We start from the raw sequence: 12,203 nt of genomic DNA on the forward strand, positions 1-12,203 counted from the left end.
CCCCAGTTTCCTGCCATATTTCTTGTAAGTGATCCTTTTGTGAAAGCAAAGACAAATGGACTCTGTCCCGAATGCTGCTAGGATTTAAACAATAAAGTAAAATAGCGTAAGAAAGAGCAGGCAGTGTTCAACAGGGCACCTTTAGTCTATGGATTTATTTTCAGTGTTTTTAGCTACAGCCTGTATTTCTGAACAATAATGTATACCTAATCTAAATATCAAAGAGGAGGAAAACTTGATTTGATTAATGTTTTTTTTAATCACAATTTTTAAGGTATTTTGCTGTAGCTGAACCAGTCTTTGAATAAGTGTGATGTTTGTTCTGACTGATCTGTTCAGTCTGTTTGGGTGTATTTCAGTAATTGGCATTGTTTACCTTTGCATCAAAGGGTTTTGTGGCATTGGGAATACAAGTGCAAGTGACAATCCTCAGGCCTAATGCCTGTGAGCTATGACAAAGCTATAACAGCAATCAACTACCACAGCCGTTATATTTTTTGAGCACCTTATGTTTTCTGGTCATCATAGCAAGGATCACTTTCTCCTTAATTCGTCTAATCCCATCACTTAGTCCTTGAAGCATTTACATAATTTCTGGTCTAGCAAAATTTCTACATTAACACTTAATAAAAATATCACTGTAGGTAAGGTAGTTAATTAGTAAAGGACTGAAGAAGATTTCTGTACCTGTCATCAAATTTTGCCCTGTAGGGAAAGTAAAATCAGACAATTTCTAGAAACACGTTTTGCAGATACTGTTTTTGGAAATCTGCATCCGGGTGCATGATTAGTACATGTATTATACATTTGTCCAGTTGACAGGAGTTGTGCGTACCACAGTTACAGAACAAGGTTTCCTTTGCTCCATGATAACTAGAATGGCTGAGGCAACCACCTTCCAGTGTGAATGAAACTCAGTAGTAAAATGCTCTTCAGTAATCTTCTGAAAACAGTCTTAAACTGTGATATTAATTCTATTTAATGTTTGATTTTGATTTGTCTATCCTGTTAGAATTTTCCTTGGTGAGTTTCCTTTTTTTTTCAGCCTGTCCGCTTTTCTCCCTTTCTCCTATAGGCTTATCCTAAGTTCAGCAAGAATATGGTCCACGGATGTCCTTCTACGGCTATTTTTAGGAAAATTTTCACCCAATAGGTCCACTCTCTCTGCAGCCACTTCCTTTGAAACCTGAGCATGTAGTCCTGCTGACTTGTTCAGCTTTAGCCCCCTGAGTTTCTCCAGTACTTTACTCCTTATAATTGGGATTTTTACCATATTATTTGAAATTAGCCCATTTGATAACTAAAACCCAGCTGTCATTTCTTTGTTTACATCTTTTATTTCTCCAGCCTATTCTCTAAGGGCCACATGTTAACCCTAGCCGCCTCTTCCTATGTACAGTATACATCCACTGAACCTCTCATTGGTTATGTTTAAGCCTCATGCAAGTTCTCTCCTAAAATTCATTTTCTCTGTTTTTATGTACTTCTTAGTCTTTTGCTGCAGAATCCTAAAAACTTCCCAGTCCCCTATTCTGCTACTAGCCCTCTTATATCCTGGTTTTTAATTTAATTTCATCCTTTACTTCCTTTGTTAACCACAGACACTGTCTCTTTCCTCTTGAATCCCTCTTTTATGTTCCTGTGATCCACTAAAGTTCTCCATTCTCCATTTTTATTTAAATAATTCATGAACATTATTGAAAATTTACAGATGGTGGCAAATTAGTGAACATTGTGCACAGAAGGGCTTAAGTTCGATAATATTAACAGATGGCAGAAGCTCTATACAGATAAATGTCGTTAAATGCATTTTAGCAATAAATCATATACACTAAACATAAGATTTTTAAGAGCAAAGAAACAGATGTGGTTGGAATTGTAATGGTTCTTTAATGTGTTTGTGAAATAGGAGAGCCATAAATGGGCAAACTTAATTCCACATTTTATCATAACAATGTCAAAAATAAGGATGTTGTACTGGTCACAAAAATATAATTATAAATCTGAAGAGAATGACAAGGCTACCTTATAAAAAGGTTAATACAACCGCTTTTTTGTTTCACTGACAGAGAAAATAAGGGAAGAGTTCAAAAGATCTCAAAATTATAAAGATGTTTCCAAAGGTTAAATAATTAAGATTTTTTCTATTGGCTGAATTATCAGTTATATTTAAGTTTGACTTGCTGGGACCTAAATTCTCTGCTTATAGAAGAGGATAAAAGTAAACTCAGAACCACTCTTACAGAAAATCTATCATATGAGGAAATGAGGGATTTTGATGTCTATTTTCATTCGGAAAATCAAATTAAATTCTTGTTTCCTCAAACACAGATCAATGCTTCCAGTGCCTCCTGCTGTGGGACCAGCTATCAGTGTGGAGCTCGAGGTGGAGGATGTGGAAGTTGAAAACTATGAGGTGTGTAATTTCTGCACCGTTAAACTGAACTGTTCTCAGATGGGCTTTCAGTTAATTTTCAGTATTTTCTTGTATTGTCAAAGAGGAAGCCTTTGTGGCCTACCACTGTGCCTAAGGTCTCTCTCTTTTGATAATGCTTGCTACGGAGGTTTCTGCACATGGATTTTGGACCATGGATTTTTTTCAGTCTTGCAGTTCTTCTACTCTGTATTTTTTTGCCGTTCTTTCTCGTTTTTTGTGCAGGGGAGGGAGGAATTGGGGGCCAATGCTCTCGTGTTTCATGCAGGGGGAGGAGGTTTGGGGAGGTGGGGGTTGATGACCAGCTTGGTGGGTTTGCTGTTTCTGAACTGACTTTCATGGTTTTTCTTTGTTTCGTGGCTATCTGGAGAAGAAGAATCTCAAAAGAGTTGTATACTGTATGCATACTTTGATAATAAATGAACCTTTGAACCTTTGTAGTGCTACAGTTCAATATTTTGATTCTCCCTTGTACTGTCATTGGCCTTGTATGTTTGCAGGCACTGCTAAACTTGGCCGAGCGACTGGGAGAAGCTAAGCCGCGGGGGCTCACCAAAGCAGACATAGAGCAGCTTCCGTCCTATAGGTTTAATCCTGAAAACCACCAATCAGAACAAACCTTGTAAGTAAAATTTATACTGCCGGCTTGCCTTTCATTCCGACCTGTTTCCCATATAGGGAAAAACGACCATCCGTATAGAGTTGGAATAAAGAATTTCCACAGCTTTAAAATAAACATCACGTACAGTGCAACGTTGCCAGTTTATCTCTATTATGGGAGCAAATAGAACAGTGAGTTTGAGTGGGTCTGTGCTGCTAATAAAGATTCCTATTGTCTCCTGTAACAAAGCAGTTAGTTGTAAAGCTTATTTGTAGAAGAACGCTCTATGTTTGTTCTGGTATTGTGTTGAAATTCCATCCTTTATCTGTGGCCATTTACACAAAAATTGAAAGGTGTGCCTTGGCTGAGGTAGTATTAGCAATATAAAGAGCAGTATCGGAAATGGAAGAGTTGCCTGTATCAGAGTTCAATAGACTCGGCAGAGGTGTATATTGCATGCACGCAATGACAGTGTGCTATTAACAAATTAATACAGCTGGCAATTACTGTCTGAACTACTTCCTGAGCCAGGAGAATTATTTCTCTATTGCTCTTGCCAGGCAGCCATCGCTGCACTTTGCTGAGCAAGATGCCTGTCACTTTCCGTCATCGTCTGTCATGACCTCCAGGAGGCTGTCTGAAACGGGAGCTGTTACTTGACACAGGAAACTCCAATTTCTTGCTCACCTTGGCACAATGCGCAGCAGCGGAGAACACCAGGATTTTCAAAGGGTATTTATAGATGAAGTCAGTGGAGCTTCACCTCCACTTTTGTACTTGAGCATTGGAAATCCACTTTCCCAGGGTATTGGCCTCATCTCCTACCTCTGCCTCCATCTTGAATCTGGATGTTTCTTGTACCTGACATAATCACTCTGGAAATAGATTAGTCATGGATAAATGGAAACACAGAGACAAAATTCACCTCCTCTCAGTTCACATACTCATATTGGCAGTAATGCTGATGTTGAAATAATAGTGGAGAAATATCAGTGCAGTTAGTTACAGATGTAGTTAAATTCATTTTAGTTAACAAGATATCGAAGGGGCGAAGGGGGTGGTGTTGGAAATAGTTAAGGATCTTCATTTATTTTCATCAACAACAGTCAATTAAAAAAACTTCAATTACATGAAATTTGCAGTCTTATTATGTACATATCATCGCGGCACAGTAGAGTAGTGGTTAGCACGACGCTTTACAGTACTGCCAACGCAAGTTCAATTCCCGCCACTGTCGATGAGGAGTTTGTACGTTTTCCACCTGACCGCGCGGGTTTCCTCCTGGTGCCCCAGTTCTCTCCCATGGTCCAAAGACGTACCGGTTGATAGGTCATTCTAAATTTCCCTTGACTAAGCTCAGGTTAAATCAGAGGTTGCTGGGGGGGGCGGGGGGGCGTGGTTCAAAGGGATGGAAGGGCCTGTTCTGTGCTGTATCTCGTAAAGAGGTAAATACCTGTGATTCCAACGGTCTCTGTTAATTTAAGCATATTATAACTGCACATTATTTTTATATTCTGTCTAGGTGTGTAGTGTGCTTTAGCGATTTTGAGTCGAGGCAGCTACTTAGAGTCTTACCCTGCAACCATGAGTTCCACGCCAAGTGTGTTGATAAATGGCTGAAGGTAGGAAGATTATTTTGAATGAATGACTGGTGCTTATTAAATACTTTAGAACATGTTTGGATCTCTGCTATAAACAAATACAGACTGCTATAATCAATTTTGGGAAAATTATGAAGAATTAGATGCTCATCAAGTCATATACAAGTTGGTCATATCAATAATTGATCCATTAGCAGCAGAACTTGCATCCCTAAGTCTGTTGTTTTTCAAATTGTCTCAAAATTATTCTTTCAGTCACGTCAATCGGCATTGCCAGATGATTGTTTAATATTAGTGAAATAGTATTAAACGGGTCTTTTCTTCAGCCTAAAAATGTTGCATTTCTGTTAGATTCTACTTCCATTGACACGTGATGCCCTCTGCAATACCTCTACCAAGTAATTATTAATCAGGTTTGAATGGTGACCTCCAGCTGAAGGGGCAAAGGGTGAAAATCACAACTTGCTCAACCTTGTTCTTGCCCAACAACTCTGTACAGTCAACAGGGATTGCAAAGCTGCAAACCAGAAATGGGTGCTGGGGTGATTTTCCTTCTGTGAAAATGGGGATCAAGCTTAGCACCTTCCAAATCTACCTGGTGCTTTTACTGTACTTATTACAGGTCATCTGCTGGTTAAGAACACCTAACTCGTGGAGACATTGTTCTCCCATAATATTATGGCATTGAAAAGTACATTCGAATGTTCCTGTGAACAGCAGAACTTGTTTCCTTTCTTTTTCTTTCTCTCGCTCTCTCTATTCCTCTCTCTCTCTCTCTCTCTTCCCCCCTCCCCCATCCTCCTCCCTCTCCCCCACCTCCTCTTCCCACCCACCCCCCCCCCACTTTCTAGCAATGGTCCTTTCTTATCAATCTTGTGTTTTTGATACCATTCTTTACAGTGCTATGGAGGTATGGTTACCATACCAAGTTGTGTATTTTTTTAACAGGGGTCAAAGTAGACAAGGACATCTGTAAAAACAGAACCTGTTCATTAGCCAAGAATGGCCTGCTAGACATAGAGGGAGCACTTTTTTGTTGTAAAGAACAGCATCTTGTGAATTTGAAGTTGCAATTTAGTTTCAGGAATTAAAATACACACTTGTGGTTTATAACATCATTAGTATTACTTAATTGATTATAACCATTTAATTCTCTGCAGGGGTTCTGTTCTACGTTGTGAGAGGCAGAGAGACAGATGATTGCTGCCTGTAATAATCATATTTTTTAATGGTGACATTTCCTGTCTCTCCTTTTGAGGGGCAATAATTGCTTGATGGTCAAAGAATTTAAAAAATGCATGGCAGAGTTGGCTAGGCATGGGAGATGCATTCTTCATGTTGAATGTCCTGTAGTGTGCCTCTGCATTTTTAAATTCCCAAGGGTTGTTATCTATGTGCGATGGTAAATGATTATTATAATATAAATTTCAAAATCTGACTTCTTGGCCCATTTCTGCATGGTAATTCAAAGTTTCAGTATTGTGAGAAAATTACTGGGAGGATTTTAAGTGCCGTGCAGGGTAGATGTACACAGTAGTTTGAAAAATGCCAGGCTCAATTTTTTCATTATCAGCGATCAGCACTTTTTAAGTTATAGTTTGTTTTCAGGAATACTTGTTATCCCAAGTACAGATCATTTTTCACCTGTCTTGGAAAGCATTGCTCAGGCTGAGTCATGGTGTCATTGTTACCCATTCTTCATAATGGGATCTTAGTTACATTTGTTTGATTGGAATAAAATTTTGGAGAAGAGGGTGCGTTAGTCTTGCTCTTGTTTAACTGCACACAACTCCTTTTAGACTGGAGTTAACCATGTACAATGGTAGATGCAAGCTTCAAGTCTTTTTTGTTTTGAAATCCTCAATGTTTTATGCTGCACTTGAGCTCTTCAAACTCTGACCACAGATCAGAACTTGGCTATTCTGTTATATAAATAGGTAAGTAAATACTAGCATGTATTTACAATGTAAACAGCCTTATAAAAAGTGATTTGAAGTATCTACAGTGTAGTGATGGGGTAATAGATAGGGGGGCTAACTAGGTTGGTTGATTAGATTAACTGCCTGGGGAAGAAACTTTTAAGGTGATCTGCCACATTTACTACCCTGTGTATGAATAGGCTGTACTTTTAATTACATCCATCTTTTTGCCTGAGTTTGAACCGATGTTCACATACTGTGAAGATTTGCATTGACCTTGGGTATATTTTGGGGATTGAGTTGATCAGGATCCTGTTATGTAGTGGACTAATTTTGTGTGCATAAGACCACTCCTGGATACAACTTTGTGTGCCAGTTCTCTGCTGAGTTCTGTGTTCCGAAGGTTCTTACCTTCAGAATAGTTGTGAAATTGAGAATCTCTGCTCATTGACGCAGACACAAATGACTCCATTACACAGCTCCAAAAGGTGCAGAAAGACATGCTGGCTGGAACTTATCCCTCAGTTATATATTTCCTAGGAAAGCAGGTTTACCTTTGGTGGAAATGCTTTTGACTGCACACATGTTGCATCCAGATTTTCACAGAGGACAGCACCAGAGGGCTGGGGGCATCACATATTACCTTTGCTGGAAACCGGAACAGAAGCAGTTTTCCTCATCCTCATTGACCAGATAATGCTGTAAGGAGAGTCATACAGATGAAGTGCCCACTATCACCAGTCCCAGGGTCTTTCACTCAGTGGCTTCAGAGTGAAGAGGGTTATCTGCTGATGTCCTGTGTGTAGGACCCTCACAAACGTGTGCATGATCAGTTGATGTTGCCTATCAGATGCAGTCTAGTGTTCCACCTGCTCGCTGCGCTCGTGCTCAGCCAAATGGCCGTGAAGAGCTGCAGTCCCCTGCACAGCTTCGTGATCCTGACAGGATGGTAACGGCCGCCAACCCCACATAAAGCAGCCATGAGGAAGGGGGAGCTATATAGATTTCTTTGTCCCAATATGTCTGAAATCCTCACATGTCTGAAAGGAGCATCTGCAAGCCAGATTTCTCAGGCACCATGCACCTGCATCACAACTACCCACATAGCCACATTGCAGATTTTAGGGTCACCATGTTAAACATTCCAACCTAAACCTAGGAATGAAATCATAGCATGTTGCATGTACAAGTCCGCTAATTTTCCCAAAAGCCTTTCCCTAGAGCCTGGTTTGCTGCTTCCGGTGCTCTGCTTTGCCGTAACTGCAGTGTGACTGGTGGAAGACGGTTGAATATGTGGAGGCAAAGGTAGATTCTGTTGAAGATGACGTGTGCAGATCCATGCGTGCTCTGAACTGCAGCACCTGGGCACAAGAAGCAGCATATGGCCGACGGGCTACAGCGAGGAGTGGCAGATGGCAGAGTAGGGGACATGCGTGCTGTCCTCCTCAGAGACTTCAGCATGTCCGCATTGCATGAGGCCTCTACCCATGTCTGCAAAGCCTCCTTAAACCTCTGGTCCAGTGGAGGGCAGAATCTTGGATTAACGCAACGCACATCAAAGTTACTGGTGAACGCAGCAGACCTGATGAAGGATCTCGGCCTGAAACATCGACTGTACCTCTTCCTAGAGATGCTGCCTGGCCTGCTGCGTTCACCAGCAACTTTGATGTGTGTTGCTTGAATTTCCAGCATCTGCAGAATTCCTGTTGTTTGAGAATGTTGGATTGTTGGCTTCTCCAATTTTCACAGTTATCAGAGCCATTCCACCGTCCCATTGCCCCACTCATTTCTCTAAGCTGTGGTCTCCGCATTCTCAAAGAACCACCTACACAAGAGCTCATTTACACTAGTCGTTTAGCCTCCCAACCAAATGTGGCAGAAGCCAGAGCAGCCAGGGAAAATATCCATGGCTGCAAATTTCACAGAGGACAGCGCCAGAGCTTAGGATTCATTTGGGGTCACTGGAGCTGTGACACAACCTCACTACCTGCTAAACCATAGTGCCACTTCTCGTCGCCTTCCTCCACAGTGGGATTTGTGTGCGCATGGAGAGGGTTAAAAGGAGGTTCACGAAAATGATTCTAGGGTTGAGTGGCTTGTCATATAAAGACCATTTGATGGCTCTGGGCTTGTATTTACTCAAATTCAGAAGAATGAGGGGTGACCTCATTGAAACCTATCAGATGGCGAAAGGCCTTGATAGAGTGGATGTGGAGAGGATGGTTCTAAGACCAGAGGGATCAACCTCAGAATGGAGTGGCATCCTTTTAGAACGGAGATGAGGAGAAATAAATAAATATTGAGAACATGAGTTGTACAGTGCTTGAAAGTGTGTCCATAGGTTGTGGAATTGTGCAATTATCCACTCTGGTTCAGGAGCTTGATGGTTGAGGGGAAATAGCTGTTCCTGATCCGATTGGTGTGTGTCCTGAGGTTCCTGTACTTTCTTCCTGATGGCAACAGCGAGAAGAGAGCTTGGTCTAGGTGGTGGGGATCTTTGATGGATCCTGCTGTCTGGCAACAGCACTCCATGTAGGTATGCTCAGTGATGGGGAGGCCTTTGCCTGTGATGGACTGGGGCTGTATCTGTTCAAGGGCATTGGTGTTTCCATACCAGGCCATGGTGTAAGCATTCACCTCGTATTTATAGAAGCTTGTCCAAGTTTTAGATGATACATATCTTTGGTAAACTTCTAAGAAAGCAGAGGTGCTGTTGTGCCTTCTTTGTAATGGCATTTACTTGCTGTGCCCAGGACAGACCCTCTGAAATTATAATGGCAGGAAATTGACAGTTACTGACCCTCTCCGCCTCTGAACCCTTGTTGAGTACTGGCTCATAGATCTCCAGTTTCCTCGCCCTGTAGTCAATAACCAGCTCTTTGGTTTTGCCGACACTGAGTGAGAGATTATTGTCGTAACCATTCAGCCAGATTTTCTGTGTACAGATCGGCCACCAATTGAAGTGTGCTGTCTGTTCAGTCTAGAAAGGGAAAATAGTGTATCCATAAGATATAGAAGTAGAATTAGGGCATTTGGCCCATCGAGTCTGCTCTGCTATTTCATCGTGGCTGATCCAATTCCCTCTCAGCCCCACTCTTCTGCCTTCTCCCCACAACCTTTCATGCCCTGACTAATCAAGAATGTATCTATCTCTGCCTTAAATACACCCAAAAACTTGACCTCCACAGTCGCCTGTGGCAATGAATTCCACAGATTCACCACCTCCTAGCTAAAGAAATCCCTCCTCATCTCTGTTCTAAATGGACGTATCTCTATACTGTCTGTACTCTCTGGTCCTAGTCACCCCCACCGTAGGAAACATCCTCTCCACATATCCACTCTGTTGAGAGCTTTCAACATTCGATAGGTTTCAGTGAGATTTACCCTCATTCTTCTGAACAATGAGTGCAGGCCCAGAGCCATCAAATGCTCCTCATATGGTAAGCCTTTCAGTCCTGGAATAATTTTCGTGAAACTCCTTTGAACCCTTTCCAATGTCAGCAAATCCTGTAGTATCATACAATATGTGTAGATGATTTAGCGCCACGGATCGGACAGCTGCCAGTATATGCTAACTGTGAAATATGGGTGTGTGACGAGGCTGGGTTAAGTGTGTAAGTCTTGGTTGATGGAGATTGTGGGTAGTGCTAGGGTGGGTTGAGTGATGGGGCCTGATGAGCTGGTTTTGAACTTGCTTGGATGTACATCATTGAACCTTTTGCATTGAATACAGCCTCCAGGCCCTCAGAAATTGACTTGTGATGGTGGCCACAGTAAGTCTGCAGCAATGCTTCTGAACTGTATTTGGAGCTCTGGCTGGCCCTGTGCTGATATGAAACATTATTCCCACTTTACACCACTTCAACAAAATCTTGGAAGACAGTTCCTTCATCTCTACTCTCTGCAAAGGCTGAGAAAAGTCCATCTCCCACCCCATCCTCACCACATTCTACAGAGGATGTATCATGAGCATCCTGAGCAGCTACATCATGGCCTGGTTCAGGAAATTGCACCGTCTCGGATCGTAAGACCCTGCAGCGGATAGTGAGTTCAGCTGAGAAGATCATTGGGGTCTCTCTTCCTGCCATTACAGACATTTACACCATATGATGCACCTGGAAAGCTAACAGTATTGTGAAGGACCCCACGCACCCCTCATACAAACTCTTCTCCCTCCTGCCATCTGGCAAAAGGTACCGAAGCATTCGGGCTGTCACGACCAGACTGTGCAACAGTTTCTTCCCCTAAGCCATCAGACTCCTCAATACTCAGAGACTAGACTGACATCTACATCATTTATTATTATATTGTAATTTATCCTCTACTGTGCCTATTGTCTTGTTTATTAATTATTGTACTACCCTGCACTGTTTCGTGCACTTTATGTAGTCCTGTGTAGGTCTGTAGTTTAGTGTAGTTTTTGTGTTGTCTTACGTAGTCTAGTGTAGTTTTTGTGTTGTCTTACGTCGTCCAGTGTAGTCTTGTGTTGTCTCACTTAAGGCCAATTTATACTTGTGTGTCAAATCGACGCCATAGTTACGGCGTAGCCACATACCCTACACTGTACCCTACGCCGTAGCCTGACGCGCACCTCCCCAAAAATGTAACTACGTGTCGCGGCGACACAGACCGCAACAACTGTGATTGGTGTGCTTGGTAGAATCACATTTCCTCCTATGCTGCAATAGCTTCCCATTGGGTGACTGAAGGGCAAGGAAGGAACTCTGGCTGCAATGCTTTCCATAAAGCTTTACAGACCTCGGAAATTATGGAGGACCCTGTGCTTGACACCAGTTTGTAGCTAGCTGCTACAGCCTGTTGACTTCCACCTGAAGCTAAAACTCAAATGGTGATTGCCAGTCTCTGAGTATACTGTGCATACACTGATGCTAAATAAATGGTTGGAGACGGTGAACCAAATCGTCAAATCTACCTGCTGACATCCGAAAATATTTGAAATGCATTTCCTTGTCCTTGTCTCTCAGTGGCCGGAGAAGCGCAGAAAAGTCACCCGCCTTCAGTTTCAGTCGCCATTGTTTGAAGTTTGAGTTTCTTCGTGTTGAAACTCAACACGAAGAAATTCAACACAGTGGCATAGAAACCCCACCGCCAACTAGCGTTTTGGCGCTGAATTGCAGAGCAACGCGGACACACCAACGCACAAGTATAAATGCTCACAACAGCATAGTCGACTTGTGTAGGCTATGGCGTAAACTAGTACACACAAGTATAAATCAGCCTTTAGTCTAGCGTAGTTTTGTGGTGTTTCATGTAGCACCATGGTCCTGGAGGAACGTTGTTTCGTTTTTACTGTGTACTGTACTAGCAGTTTATGGTTGAAATGACAATAAAAAGCGACTTGACTTTGTCATTGTACTTTGCTGCAGTGTTTCCTACACTCCCTTCAAATGATAACCATACTTTGTTGAGCAACATGGCTTGATCTAAACAATGCAACTGATCTTTAATGTTGGGCACGTTTTGAGCTGTCTGGATACTGAAATCCTTGCAAAAAAAAACAGCATACTGCCTGTGTCGCAGTTAATGGACCCATATCAACTATTGCAATCCAGGGCTACCGTCTGCCTTGATCTTCAAGTTACATTGAATCAGCCGCATTTCCCTTTGTCAGCTAACATTTAAATTCT

The 12,203-nt window shown here is 42.0% G+C and overlaps 1 protein-coding gene across 7 annotated transcripts in view; it reads left to right on the forward strand.

Moving 5' to 3' along the window:
• The window catches only part of rnf44 (ring finger protein 44), a 161,110-nt gene that overhangs the window by 146,513 nt on the left and 2,394 nt on the right, over positions 1–12,203 (forward strand). For all 7 annotated transcript variants that reach the window (XM_063053448.1, XM_063053451.1, XM_063053450.1 and 4 more), the window contains 4 exons: positions 1–24; positions 2,332–2,416; positions 2,935–3,056; positions 4,558–4,657. The exon at positions 1–24 is cut by the window's left edge and continues 83 nt beyond it. In XM_063053448.1, coding sequence (XP_062909518.1) covers positions 1–24; positions 2,332–2,416; positions 2,935–3,056; positions 4,558–4,657 — 331 coding nt within the window. The remainder of the gene's footprint in view (positions 25–2,331; positions 2,417–2,934; positions 3,057–4,557; positions 4,658–12,203) is intronic.

The sequence above is a fragment of the Mobula hypostoma genome, chromosome 7 (genome assembly GCF_963921235.1).
Source record: "Mobula hypostoma chromosome 7, sMobHyp1.1, whole genome shotgun sequence".
Lineage (NCBI taxonomy): Eukaryota > Metazoa > Chordata > Chondrichthyes > Myliobatiformes > Myliobatidae > Mobula > Mobula hypostoma.